The 12,021-nt window shown below is 48.9% G+C and overlaps 2 protein-coding genes across 6 annotated transcripts in view; both read right to left on the reverse strand.

Moving 5' to 3' along the window:
- SEPT5 (septin 5) overlaps nt 1-5,913 on the reverse strand; it is a 35,601-nt gene extending 29,688 nt beyond the window's left edge. The window contains exons 1-2 of one of the 2 annotated variants that reach the window (XM_027892637.1): nt 5,875-5,913; nt 5,725-5,741 (exon numbers count right to left, since the gene is read on the reverse strand). In XM_027892637.1, the coding sequence (XP_027748438.1) occupies nt 5,725-5,741; nt 5,875-5,911 (54 nt within the window). In that variant the 5' untranslated portion in view covers nt 5,912-5,913. The remainder of the gene's footprint in view (nt 1-5,724; nt 5,742-5,874) is intronic. The other variant, XM_027892638.1, reaches the window with a different exon arrangement.
- A 3,220-nt stretch (nt 5,914-9,133) lies between these two features.
- Nucleotides 9,134-12,021, reverse strand: part of LOC114061802 (septin-2) — a 30,487-nt gene continuing 27,599 nt past the window's right edge. For 3 of the 4 annotated variants that reach the window (XM_027892595.1, XM_027892598.1, XM_027892596.1), the window contains exon 13: nt 9,134-9,917. The gene's annotated coding sequence lies outside the window, so the exon portion shown is untranslated. The remainder of the gene's footprint in view (nt 9,918-12,021) is intronic. The other variant, XM_027892599.1, reaches the window with a different exon arrangement.

Here is a 12,021-nt window from a genome sequence, read left to right on the forward strand (position 1 = left end):
GCATGTGCTTCACAAACATCTCAACTCACACACACATTAGAGATGCCACACGCTTCTTTCATGGGTATTAGAGGTCTATCCTGCGTGGTTTCACTGTCTCAGGGAAATCTCTGCTTTGGGTAAGAAGGGGACAAAGGCTTAGCATTGGTCAGGCAAGAAAGCTCTGCAGGTAACAATGAATGGGTATTCCAGTTCATGCTCTGCTATCCAGGAAAAAAACAAACAAACAGAGGCCACTGACTGGAAGAGGAACAATGGGAGAGGAACCCTTTTGGCCTAGCCAAGAGGTATCTCAGCAAGGAGTGCCTCAAGTATGAAAGATGGAGCAGAGCTCTCCAGGCCTGGTTCCAGCACGTGTGAGCAGTAACTGCAGCATCCTCACAGGAGCCACCCCTGCAGGCAGGGGAGTGTCCCCAAAGGGCCAGGGAAACCCCATTCAAAGCTAATTTGGCAAAGCTCTAGAGACACACAGCAGGGACCCCACCTGGCCTGGCACAGTGAACAACCAGCTGGCTGAGGTGGAATCTCCCCTGGCTTTCCAAGATGTCCATTTTACTGGGTATTTAATGAACAGCAAATTAGACTGGAACTGGGATATAGAGGTTTTAGAAGAAACTAAACTCCACCAGTTGTTTCGCTAGACTTGCCTTTCTTCAGCTTTTCCAGGGAAGTGCCGTAACAACCCCTTACATTTATTCCTAGAACCGTCAAATGAAGAATCGCATCCACATGAAGGCAGTAACATTGGTGAGAGCGTAAGTGGCTGTAAGAGACTCCTCAACTTTGAAGACTAAAAGCACCTAGGGACTGTTTCTCCTTCGCCCAGATGGCAACACTTTCCTCTCTGCAATTGTGAGCTGCCTTTTGTGAAGCCCCAGCAGTCTGCAACCCCACAGCTGGGCAAGCGTCACAGGCGTCTCTTGGGGTTAAATGAAGGTTGTTCCTACTTCCTTAATGTCAGCAAGGATCAGGCCCTAACATCTGTCAGACTCACACATTTGGTTAATGTGCCTGAAATAGCAGCCCTGCACAACTCACACAGGAGCAGCAGAATTTTGCATTTGCACACAAGTAGTAGCTGGGCGGGGAAATTCAAGGGACAAAAATCCCTGTGCAGGAAACACTTCCTTCTCCGTTCTCATAAACTGCAGATTGCTATTTGCACTGAGGGCTGAACCTCTCCCTGCCCTGCCCTCACAGCCGTTTCAACCATTTGGAGCATAAATAATTGAAGAGAGACATCAGCAGCAGCAGGAGGCAGATTCTGAGCCCAGCTCTCCAGCAGTTCCGTTTCACCACCAGGTCCATGTGCTGACCTCTTTTTCCAGCCCTTTTCCAAGACGCCAAGCAAAGAAGGCGGGGGAAGAAGTGCCCAGGATTTCCCTGCCCAGCCCAGAGCAGCCCCTCTGTGTGACACAGGCCTCCTCAGCAGGGCTCTCTGGACAGATGCACAGCAGAGAGACAGGCAGGGCTGGACCTCCTGACCTGCTGCAGTCCCACCCAGACCCCGACACTGTCCTGAGCGCCGAGCCCTTGCCCAGCCTGGAGGGTAAAGGACCAACACTGTCTTTTGAAACGGGCCCAAAAAATCAAAGAACCACACAAGGCTTTTCACAGAGAAGTAAAAGCTTCCACTCCTATGCTACGTCTGGCCAAGATACACTGAGACATCAGAAAAACAAGCAGGGATGTGCTGCTTTAAGAGCGTTTCCAGTATTTACGTTCAGATTCTGTGACTAATTTGCTACTCCCTTTCTGGCAGGCGCATCTTGGTAGCCAGGATGCAAGACCAGGGTTGGAAAACAGAGGTTGGAAGAGACATTAATGTGGGGAGTCAAAGAGAAACAGCCTCACCCAGGGCGAGCTATGACACAGTGAGAGACTATCCAGCTGGGGTGAAATATCCCACTAGACAGCTGCAAATATAATTTTGCTTTCTCTGAGAAATAAAAACAAAACACCAACACACAAAACCCACGTCATCACAACCACCCTGAATTGATACAGAGCACGACAGGCAGTACAGGAACACAGATCCATACTGCTGCTCCCAGTTACTCAAAGAATCACAATTATAAATAACTGGTTTAACTCCGAGAAAATTAAAACAGTCAGTGATACTTTGTTCTGCTTTCAGGTTTCATGGTTTTCCACACAAGCAAGAACTTTCCTCTAGTTTCAAAACTACAAGAACTGTTATTGTAAGGAAAACAGCGAAAGACAGGTGTCTTTCTTAGGGGAAAGACAGCAATGACTCAAAGTAGGTACAGATCCTCCAAGCTGCTCCAGCAGACTTTGGAGAGATTCTGTACAGACCAAGCTCTGCTTCTGGTCTTTCCTGTACTGCTGCTGTACAAGGAACCTCACACTCACACGGTCCTTCTCATCACACACCTCACAAAACTCAGCTAATCCATCTTCCCCACACGGGTACCTACACAGACAGTGAGGGGCACAGCAGGTCATCCTCAGCCAGCTCCAGACACAGCAATCGCCCCCTCTCCCTCCTCCTGATCTGCTCCTGTCCCCAGCAGCCGCCTGGTGAACTGTCCTCAGTGTCCAAGGGCAGTATCTACAGCCCCCAGGTGCCTCTGCACTGTGCAGAGTGCAGCTTTTCAGGGGATAAACTTCCTTGTAAGCCCACCTGGGCTTATTTTTCCGTAAGCAGAGAAAAGGAGAAGGCAGTTGAGCACACACTAACAGGGAGCTGGGGGATTTCCATCAGCCAATGTTCTCTGGTAAGCAAGGGGCTGAAGGTTGACCTTAAAGTGATGCACTGTGTTGGCACAGTTGCTATTTTAGATAGAAGACATCTTTGCTGTTGCAATACCTACTGTTTCAGGAAAGATGGAAATCTCTGCTCCTCCTTTTTTTATATATACAAAAAACCCAAAGGAGTCTGAATACAAGTTTTTAAGATATAAACCCCAGATTCTCAAAAACTGAAACACAAAGCCAATGGATTAAGTTCTCAGTGTCTCACAATGACTGGCACTAAAATCACTCCTCCAGTCAAACTACCTTTAGCACAGCATCTTCTCTATACACAGCACCCCCATAAATATTTTTACTGACAAGGAAACCACTTCAAAATATGTTCAAGTAGGAAAAAAGAACCAAGTTCAATACAAAAGGCACAGCCCTGTAATTTCAAACCCACTGAAAGAACTGGATCCACCAGATAGTCTCTTCTCCCACACCCAAACAACTTTGCAAATTGATGGGGTGGGGAGAGATCAGCTCGGGAAGGAGAAGTTCCCATCCTCCTGATTTAAAAAGAAACAATTACTTCAAAGAACATTAGAGACATGGGCCTGAATGAGCAAGAGCCAGTTTCAGAGACAAGGCACAGTAACACCCCAAACACACGCACGCCAACAGCACGAGCTAGGAGGCATGTTCTGAGGAGTGTGCCAGGACACTCCAGTTCAACTGGGTACTCCTCCCACAGCAACACCCTCTGCACTTGCCCTGTTTGGTTCTCAGGTCAACAGTCCTGACAAATTGCAAGGTTTGCCTCCCACGGGGCCCACGCACCTGGGACATTGGTCACGGCTCCGGTGCCTCCCCGGCCTCACCACGGGCACCCTCGCAGTGATGCAGGAACTGCTGGAGGGAAACCAGCCCAGGAGCCTGGTCCCTCCAGGGAACCTGCTGCACAGCTCCACACCAGAGACTGGATCCCCCCAGCCTGGGCTCCTAAACCACAACCCCTGCCCTCGGAAAGCTGGGTGCCCTGCACACAGAGACTAGCAGCGAACTCCATGGACTTCCACACCACCCGAGTTCAGTGTCTAATTAATCAAATAGGAGGTTGGAAATCAGAGAGGTGGAGAATCTACCGTTACTTTTTCTTCATAAATGGTAGTAATTAGGAGCCCAACCTGCAAATCAGAGTCCCCTGGAGCCAGAGAACGCATCAGCCCTGACTACGCTGGGAAGGAGGATGAAGACACATTCTTTGACACCACACTGTTCCACTCTTTGGACTCAGTAAGTCCTGAACATTACTAAGACTTACCCAAATGCTACTCTGCTTACATGTGACTTCTTGTGCTGCTTTCTCAGAAACTCACTTCATTTCCCAACTATTCATCTTTTAAATTGTTACCTGCTGCCAGATGTGAGCAGACTGGGGGGGGGGGGGGGGGGGGGGAAGTGGCACAGGAAAAAAAAAATCCTGCTCTTAAAGGATGCTAAATAAAGTTAAAATTAAAGTGAACATACAAACCCACAAATTAACAGATTGCTTTGCGTTCACAGCTCATTTTCCCTCCACCACCCACAAGTAACATGGCTGGTCCCAACGCATAATGAACTGTGCTGTCATGCAAGGGCTCCACTCTGAGTGGAGGACACAGGGACACACCTCTGATCTGAGGGAAGCCCTCTCTGGCCCTGTCCTGCAGACGCGGGCTCTTTGGGGCACAGCCTCCAGCCCCTCTCGCCTATGCTGGTGCCAAGGGCCTTCAGGAGGCACGACAGACAGTCCTACAACAGACTCCTCTGATCTCCACCTCGCCTTTTCCCCTGGGGAATGAGCAGAACGGAGCCTTACACCTAACCCGCTTCCCTCTTCATTTAAAAACAACTGAACTAAAGAACAGCATGTTTCTAGTGGGTCACAAAGCTTCTCCCCAGTTCACAGCTCACTAAATGTTCTGCCATTTCAGAATACCTTCTAGAGTGTTTCCTCTAAAGCAAGAATTAGCTGCAATACTCAGAAATGACTACAAAATACTAGCAAAACTTTAAGTAGCTTGGGAAAAATGCATCTGGTGATCCCATTATCCTATTACGCCTGGATTTACTTTGTTCTTCTCACCGCTGCAATCAGCAGCTCACAAAAATGCACAAGCATCTTTTCACAGTGCCCAAGTCTGCATTATACAGGGAAACATCACCTCTTGCCACGGCCAGGTGAATGCCCAAGCTGCTACAATGCTAGTTGGCTTTTCTGTGGCCCAGAAAGGCTGTGCAGTACCAGGGTCTCAGCAGGCAAGGTGTTTGCTTCATATGGAATTGGAGCCTCAGAGAAAGATTGGCCCCAAAGGCAAGCGTAAGGCTGGGAAGGGGTGGGCTGGTCCCCCTGCGCCGCCCTGCTGTGTGACCATCGCCTCCATCCCCACCTTTGTGAGACAGAAAAGCTCTGCCATCATCACAAAAACCCCTCTTGCCTACCTCACGATGATGGATGCTAAGGAACACACAGGACTCTGAGAACCCCTTACCTAGGCATTCAAGGGCTGCAGAAAAGGATTCCTCTTCCCGTCAAATATTCTAAATCCCTCCAAAGACCAAATAGAGAACAAAAAAACCTGTCGATGTCATCTGATTGCATCACTCCTCCTCTCTCTCCGGGACTCAAAGGCATGTCTCCAAATAGCTATAAGCTTTGCAAAGCAAAACAGATGTTCCCTAACACCCAAATCCTGGCCGCCTGCGAGGTGCCGATCGGCTGCAGCACCAGGGAGCGGCAGGACTGGGGCTGTGTCTGCGCATCTGTGCTGCGGAGGGGAGAGGGATGGGAGACGTGCTCCCAATACCGAAACGCCTCTGCCAGCCCCTGCGCTGCCTTCCTCCATCCGAACCCGCTCGACACACCCAAAGGCAGCGAGAAAAAAGAAACCCAACCCAGGGATGCGGCAGGCAAAGCGCCTGTTTCCCGGCCGAGCCCAGGCAGCTGCCGCTTCCCTCGGAGACCCCCGGCCGGAGCCCACGTACCTGCTTCTCCTCTGCGGGGCGGCGCGGCCAGGGCGGGATGCCCGCGGCGGGGACGGGCGGCGGGGAGAGAAAAGGAGACACAGTGAGGCGGGGGGGACTCGCCGGGCCGCGGGGCGGAGCGGCCACGCATCCCCCCCGCCTCACCTGCGCTGCCCGGCTTGCTCTTGAACCGCATGCCCGTGCTCATGGTGCCTCGGCCGAGCCGCGTGTGCGAGCGCCGTGCGGGGCCGAGCGAGGCTCTGAGAGCGCCGGGGCCGCCCCGCGCCGACAGCGAGGGGCCGGGGCCGCCCGGGGCCGCCAATCCCCGCAGCTGAGCCCGCCCCGCGCCCGCCCCCGCCCCCGCCGGGCACGGCGGCACCGAGCACCGGAGCGACCCCCGCCCGGAGCGACCCCCGCCGGGCACGGCAGCACCGAGCACCGGAGCGACCCCGGCACCGAGCACCGGAGCGACCCCAGCCCGGAGCACCGGAGCGACCCCTGCCCGGAGCGACCCCCGCCGGGCACGGCGGCACCGAGCACCGGAGCGACCCCTGCCCGGAGCACCGGAGCGACCCCTGCCCGGAGCGACCCCAGCCCAGCCCCGCCGGGCACGGCGGCACCGAGCACCGGAGCGACCCCGGCACCGAGCACCGGAGCGACCCCCGCCCGGAGCGACCCCCGCCGGGTACGGCGGCACCGAGCACCGGAGCGACCCCTGCCCGGAGCGACCCCTGCCCGGAGCGACCCCCAGCCCCACCGTGTGCCGGCGCAGCCCCGGGCCGGGAGGATGGGCAGCAGTGATGCCCCTGCAGCTGCCCCTGCACGTGGACACCTCCACGAGGGTTTAAACACTACAAAAGGCAGCACTGCCTGCTCTCGACGCAAACACAACAGCCAGAAGAGGGAATACAGCGTTAAAAAATAAGTAAATACAAAACCCAAACACAAATTGAATAAATAGGAAATGCGTTTCCAGATTTAGCGTCTCGAAATACAGTGGGAAGCCCTGAATCATACTGCAACTGTGCTGGGTGAAGTAGGAACGTGTGCTCTGTTCCCATTAAAAAATTTTTAGAGGTTATATGGAAAGTTATTTTAGGTAAAAGCTGTCAGGATAACTCTTAAAGAAAAAGCAAGAGAGAACTCAAAAGCAAAGCAGCAGTTGCACATGATTTGAGAACAGCTCATAGAAACCTCAACAGCAGAGGAGACAAGAGTGGGATCCTTCCCCTGCCGTCCACGGCTGCAGGGAGGGGTCATGTCTTCCACATTTCAAGGACAGGTAAATTATCAGACCTGAAACTCTTCTGAATACAGGGCAGGATAAGCTTGGCAGGGTGATGATGGCTGCACAAGTGCAAGGGCACTGCCCTGCCTTGGAACAAATCTGACACCAATGCCACAATAGTAACTTTTCAAATCCTTGTAGTCATCAGAGCATTTCTCTTGGCCTTTCTTCCACCATCTCATTCAAAACATCCCTCGTATCTAAACAAGGAGACACTTCCAAGACCAGAGGTTGGTAATCCCAGGGCCATACATTTTAAAACCCCATTAGCTCATTCTGAGTTCACTTTTAGCCTTTGATTCAATGCATCAGAAAAAAAAAAATCAGGTAATTGTTAGCAAATTTTCTTGTTTTTAAACACTAGAGAGCCACAGACCATTAGAGACCCTGCACCACCATTAAAGGCACCAACGAGCCAATCAGCCTTTCAGGAGTTGTTTTATGGTCTGCTTCAGTGTTCCAAAGCTGATGAAAGCTGAAAGGACCACAGTCAACTCTCCTTGATCCTGAACAGTCATTAAAACAGTTACACATGGGGACTTTGTCCCAGTGCTGGAAAACGTCAGCCTGGAGAAGGCCGGGGTGCAATTCCAAGGAAGCGACTCGTCTTCCACGGCCCTGGCACTGCTGGCACCGACGGGAGTGGAAATGCAAGGGCAGAAAAGTAGGTTCTAGGCAGCATCCTCTATCCAGAGATCTTCATACGAGCAGAGACTTGGCTTAACAACTACACATTCCCCCAGTAAGTGAAGTATTTTAACAAAACCACGATTAAACGTAACTGAAAATTAACATCAGACAACATCAAAGAAGTAGTAGAAAGCATATGGGATCAGTAGTACTGCAACCCTTCTGGGACAATTATTAAAACAGATCTAAGATTTGGAGCCAAAATGCTCCATCTGGAATCCACAAGCCCAAAGAAGGTAAAGACTACCAACTCATAATCAGAATCCACCAGTAAAAATCTGTTCACTCAGGCTTCCCACATGAGAATTGTGACAGTGACAATTGTGACAGTGACATTAGGTGCCTTGCTTTCAAAAGAGGGAGGGAAAACCCCTCTGTTTTTAATAAAATTAAAGACTAGATGCTTTTGAAAGTCTGCCTGCCCATTGTCCTAGCTGGCTTTGAAAGGTGAAGCTTTCATGTTCCCTTTGCTCCGAGAGCCAATCCAGCACATAACCAAGGTCTGGAACTGGAGTCTGGTTTTCTCAGGAAGGGTGTGGCTGCCCTGGCTTTCACAAGCACAAACGGGCAGCCTATCATTTTAACAAGGTTGCAAAATATGGTGCAAAATTCTGGAAGAGAAGCATTAATAAAGGTGCAAATAACAGCAAACTACCCATGAGATGCAGTTTTCCATTAAATCTCTCCCCTTGGCACTCTGGACAGACACGCTTAAATTCAAATCTTCATAAAACCTGAAGAGACTGTGTGAATGCAGATCTGCCATCCATTTCTTCTGCCACCTTCATGACAGCAGCCACTGAGGTAACAAGGAAATGTCCTTTTTATGCTGTTCAACTCCAAACAAGCCAAATCTGCATCCCTGTGATGCCAACCATTTGTGAATCCTATCCTGATTAAACACTCATTGCTAGACAGCAAAATTAAGGCCAATCACTACATGAGAGACACCCCAGTTTAGTACAGAAGACAAAGTGTCTCAATCCCCTATTTGCAAAGTAATTTACACTTATGCATATAAAAACCACATAAGACTACAAAAGCATGCAGAAGGGAGCTATACACGCAGTAAAGACAGAAAGGAAATACTTTATAAATTCATGAATGTTGCTAAGATGTGCAAACAGATTTTCCAAGGTATTTACCCACCTAAAAGACGTCAGTAGGTGCCTAATAAACTTTGGGAAAAAAGTGGATGCAAAGCCTTGCTACTTAACTTCCAGGTAAAACACTTTTAAAGTTATTTCAAAATGAAATCAAAGCAGTTTGTATGCAAAGAAATTTTAGAAAATGCCTTCATTCTCCAGAGTAAACATCATCATTCCTTTGAATACACACCATGTACAACACCATTACAGCATTTCATAGATCAGCTTGGAAAAGCCAAAATACAATAAAACAAGAAAAACAAACCCCTCAAAAAAAACCAAAAACAAAACCAAAAAACCAACATTTACCACATTCATACAATTTATTACAAAACTTGAATGAAAATTAGTGTTATGGAATATAAAAAGTTCAGTACATGCCATCGCTCAGCTGACAGACAGAAATGCCTGTGACAGGTTCTTGCCATGGATACTTGAGAGCCGCAGCCAAACCCTCAGAGCACACACGAGTCGTGGGGGTGTGCAGTGTTCACGGGACGTTAAGGCACGACGACTGGCAAAAGTCAGCTTTTCTGTACCACTGGTGAATCATCAGCTTTGCACATTTTCTCATACAATCACACAAATGCAAATCACCGGAGATGAAGCTCCAAAAGTAACAAAAGCAGAGAGAAAGTTCCGAAAAAACTGATATGATACATAATGCTTTAAAATGGCAGGTGAAAGTTATGATACTGTGCAAACACACATTTTACTGTAAACAGGCCACAAAGTCTTAGTATTAACCACGAAACTGCTCAGAACAACCTATCAGATACACGATTAACTCCTGAAACGCACCACAATGACTAGGCCATACAGAGCACTCTTACCAGCTTCTGAGAAAGAGAGAAAGGAAGGATAATGAACCCACATTTATAAGTATGAAGACAGCATTATCAAAAGAACCCAAAAAAGATACACTACAATGGATAACATTGGATATATAAAACAAGCCTTTTACAACAGGTTCTTCAGCCTTTGTTTGTTTTAGCAGGTCTTGGTCTGTGGCATCCAGCTTTTGCACTGAACGGTCCCACTCGGGCAAAGAGAACAGAGCACCCATCCACTTAGAGAACCGTTTGCTGCTGGGGACAAAATGGAAAACAAAGAGCATTAGAAAGGACAAACTCTCAGCACTGTCAGAGCAGCTGGGGCAGCCTCAGCCCCTCCAAGCAAAGCAGCATAATCCAGGGAACGAGGAGCTTCAGAGCCTGCATCGCAGGGACCTGCCTTACAACGAGATCAGCTGAGCAGTCTGGCCCCAGATGTTTATCACAAATGTCTAATAAGAACTAATAAATGAGAACTTATTTTTAGCTCCATACTTTCTTAAGCACCCACACCCCCTCTCTGCCTGAAGAACACTCGAAGTGAGTTACAGCTCAGCCCCAAAGCACTGCACACCAGGCACCGAGCTCGCCTGTTCTGTGAGGTGTTACTGCTGCTGGAGCAAACAAACACCCAGACAAACAGGGCTGGAAGGGAGCAGCCAGTCTGATGTCATGCACCAACACTGCTATGACACTGCTGAGGTAACACAGCACAGAAGATTTTTTCCAAGCATTTGTACAGCAGTATTCCTAAGAGGCAGAGTGCAAGGTGCCACTGCACATATTCACCAGAACTGGGAATGCCACTGCAGCCACCACGCTGGGGATTTCATCTGTCCCAAGGCACCCACACACTACTGAAAGCAAATAAATGTAATTCCATTCACCCCTGGCAACAATTTCTATCAGAAATCCCTTCTCCAAAGGAGACAAAACCTTGTGCCAGCCCATCAGTGCAGGGTTTGCTGCACAACCCCCAGGCAGAGGAGCTGCAGAACGATGGTGCCCCCCTGGCCAAGTTTCTGAGCCAGAGGAGCATCCACCGGCAGTGCCACCCAGCTGTTCCAAATACTACAAATTTGCCCAAGCTTCACATTCTCCAGGTTCTCAATTTCAGCTGCCAAAAACCACAGCGTGATCTCTGCTTCCTCAAATGCCATTTCTCATCAGATCAATCCAGCATTCAGCAGCATGGTTGAAGGCTGGTTGCTATGACGATGCTTTTGTGTGGTTCTGTTAAATGATGTCAGTTCATCGGTAGAAAGAAGGGGCTGTTTAGTGTCTTTAGCACTGTTCTTATCAAGAATCAGTGTTAGCAACCTCAGGAGGCTTTAAAATAGTTGTGCAAATTACAAGCTATACTAAAAGGATTTTCAACATCCGACAGATATTTTAAGTGCAAGATGCTTGTGTTTCTTTTTTATCTGAGCGTATTTCCCTGATTGTAACTGCATTTCCAGATGGCTGTATTAGCCTTCCATAGCCTGACTACTGTCACTGGCTTGTCCCAGGATGATCTTGAGATTGAGTGAAGACAACAAACCAGATTTGTAGTAACAAATAACAAGAGGAAAACAGATTGCAAAGAGGGTTTGCAGAAACAGAGAGGGAAAGGGAAGAAATATCCTCCAACAACCACTTAATTTGATAAAATAATTCCAGCTTTTCATAACAATTGCTCATCTGAGATGGACAAGTTCATAAACTGGCAAATATGCTCCTGGAATTACTGCAGGCTTATTTCAAAAGCATTTTGTATTGGAGCACCCAAATAAAACTAAGCCTGTTTTAGGTTTTGGTAACTTACTCCCCCTTCCATCTTTCTCTTCAAACCTTTATTTGAACTGTCATGTATAAGAAGCTTCTACATTTCAGAGCAGTCCTGTGTTTTGGAACAAAAAAATCCTAAAAAGATCAGTAAGGTGAACCTATCAAAAGTTAGGGTAAAAAAAATTGTTACTGCTTATTCCAAGAATATTTTGGTATCCAGCTGTGCTCTCACTGCCTGCCACAATCTCCCCACTGCACTGCTTGTACACAGAAGCTATGAAATGTTCAGAGGAAACAGAGAGAAGGGCAGGTCACACACCTTTGTCAGGCTGCACTCGAGCTCTGTCAGCACCACTGTATTCACAGGCCTTTGTCACAGCCTGCAGCTGCCAGCAGGAATGGCCAGTGTGCCAAAATCACCTTCCCTTCCTCCCCTAACCCAGGCTCCACCAGCACTCCCTTCCCTCCCTTCCAGGCCTCTGCTTCCCTGGACCAACAGCTGCGTCCATGCCCTCTGGGAACCTGGAGAACATTCCCTGGGACACTCTTTGCTTCTGTCCCTCTCCATGTGCTCCCCGTACTTGAGCCC

The sequence above is a fragment of the Empidonax traillii genome, unplaced genomic scaffold (assembly GCF_003031625.1).
Source record: "Empidonax traillii isolate 1590-97213 ecotype Southwest subspecies unplaced genomic scaffold, ASM303162v1 scaffold361:size2146424, whole genome shotgun sequence".
Classification (NCBI taxonomy): Eukaryota; Metazoa; Chordata; class Aves; order Passeriformes; family Tyrannidae; genus Empidonax; species Empidonax traillii.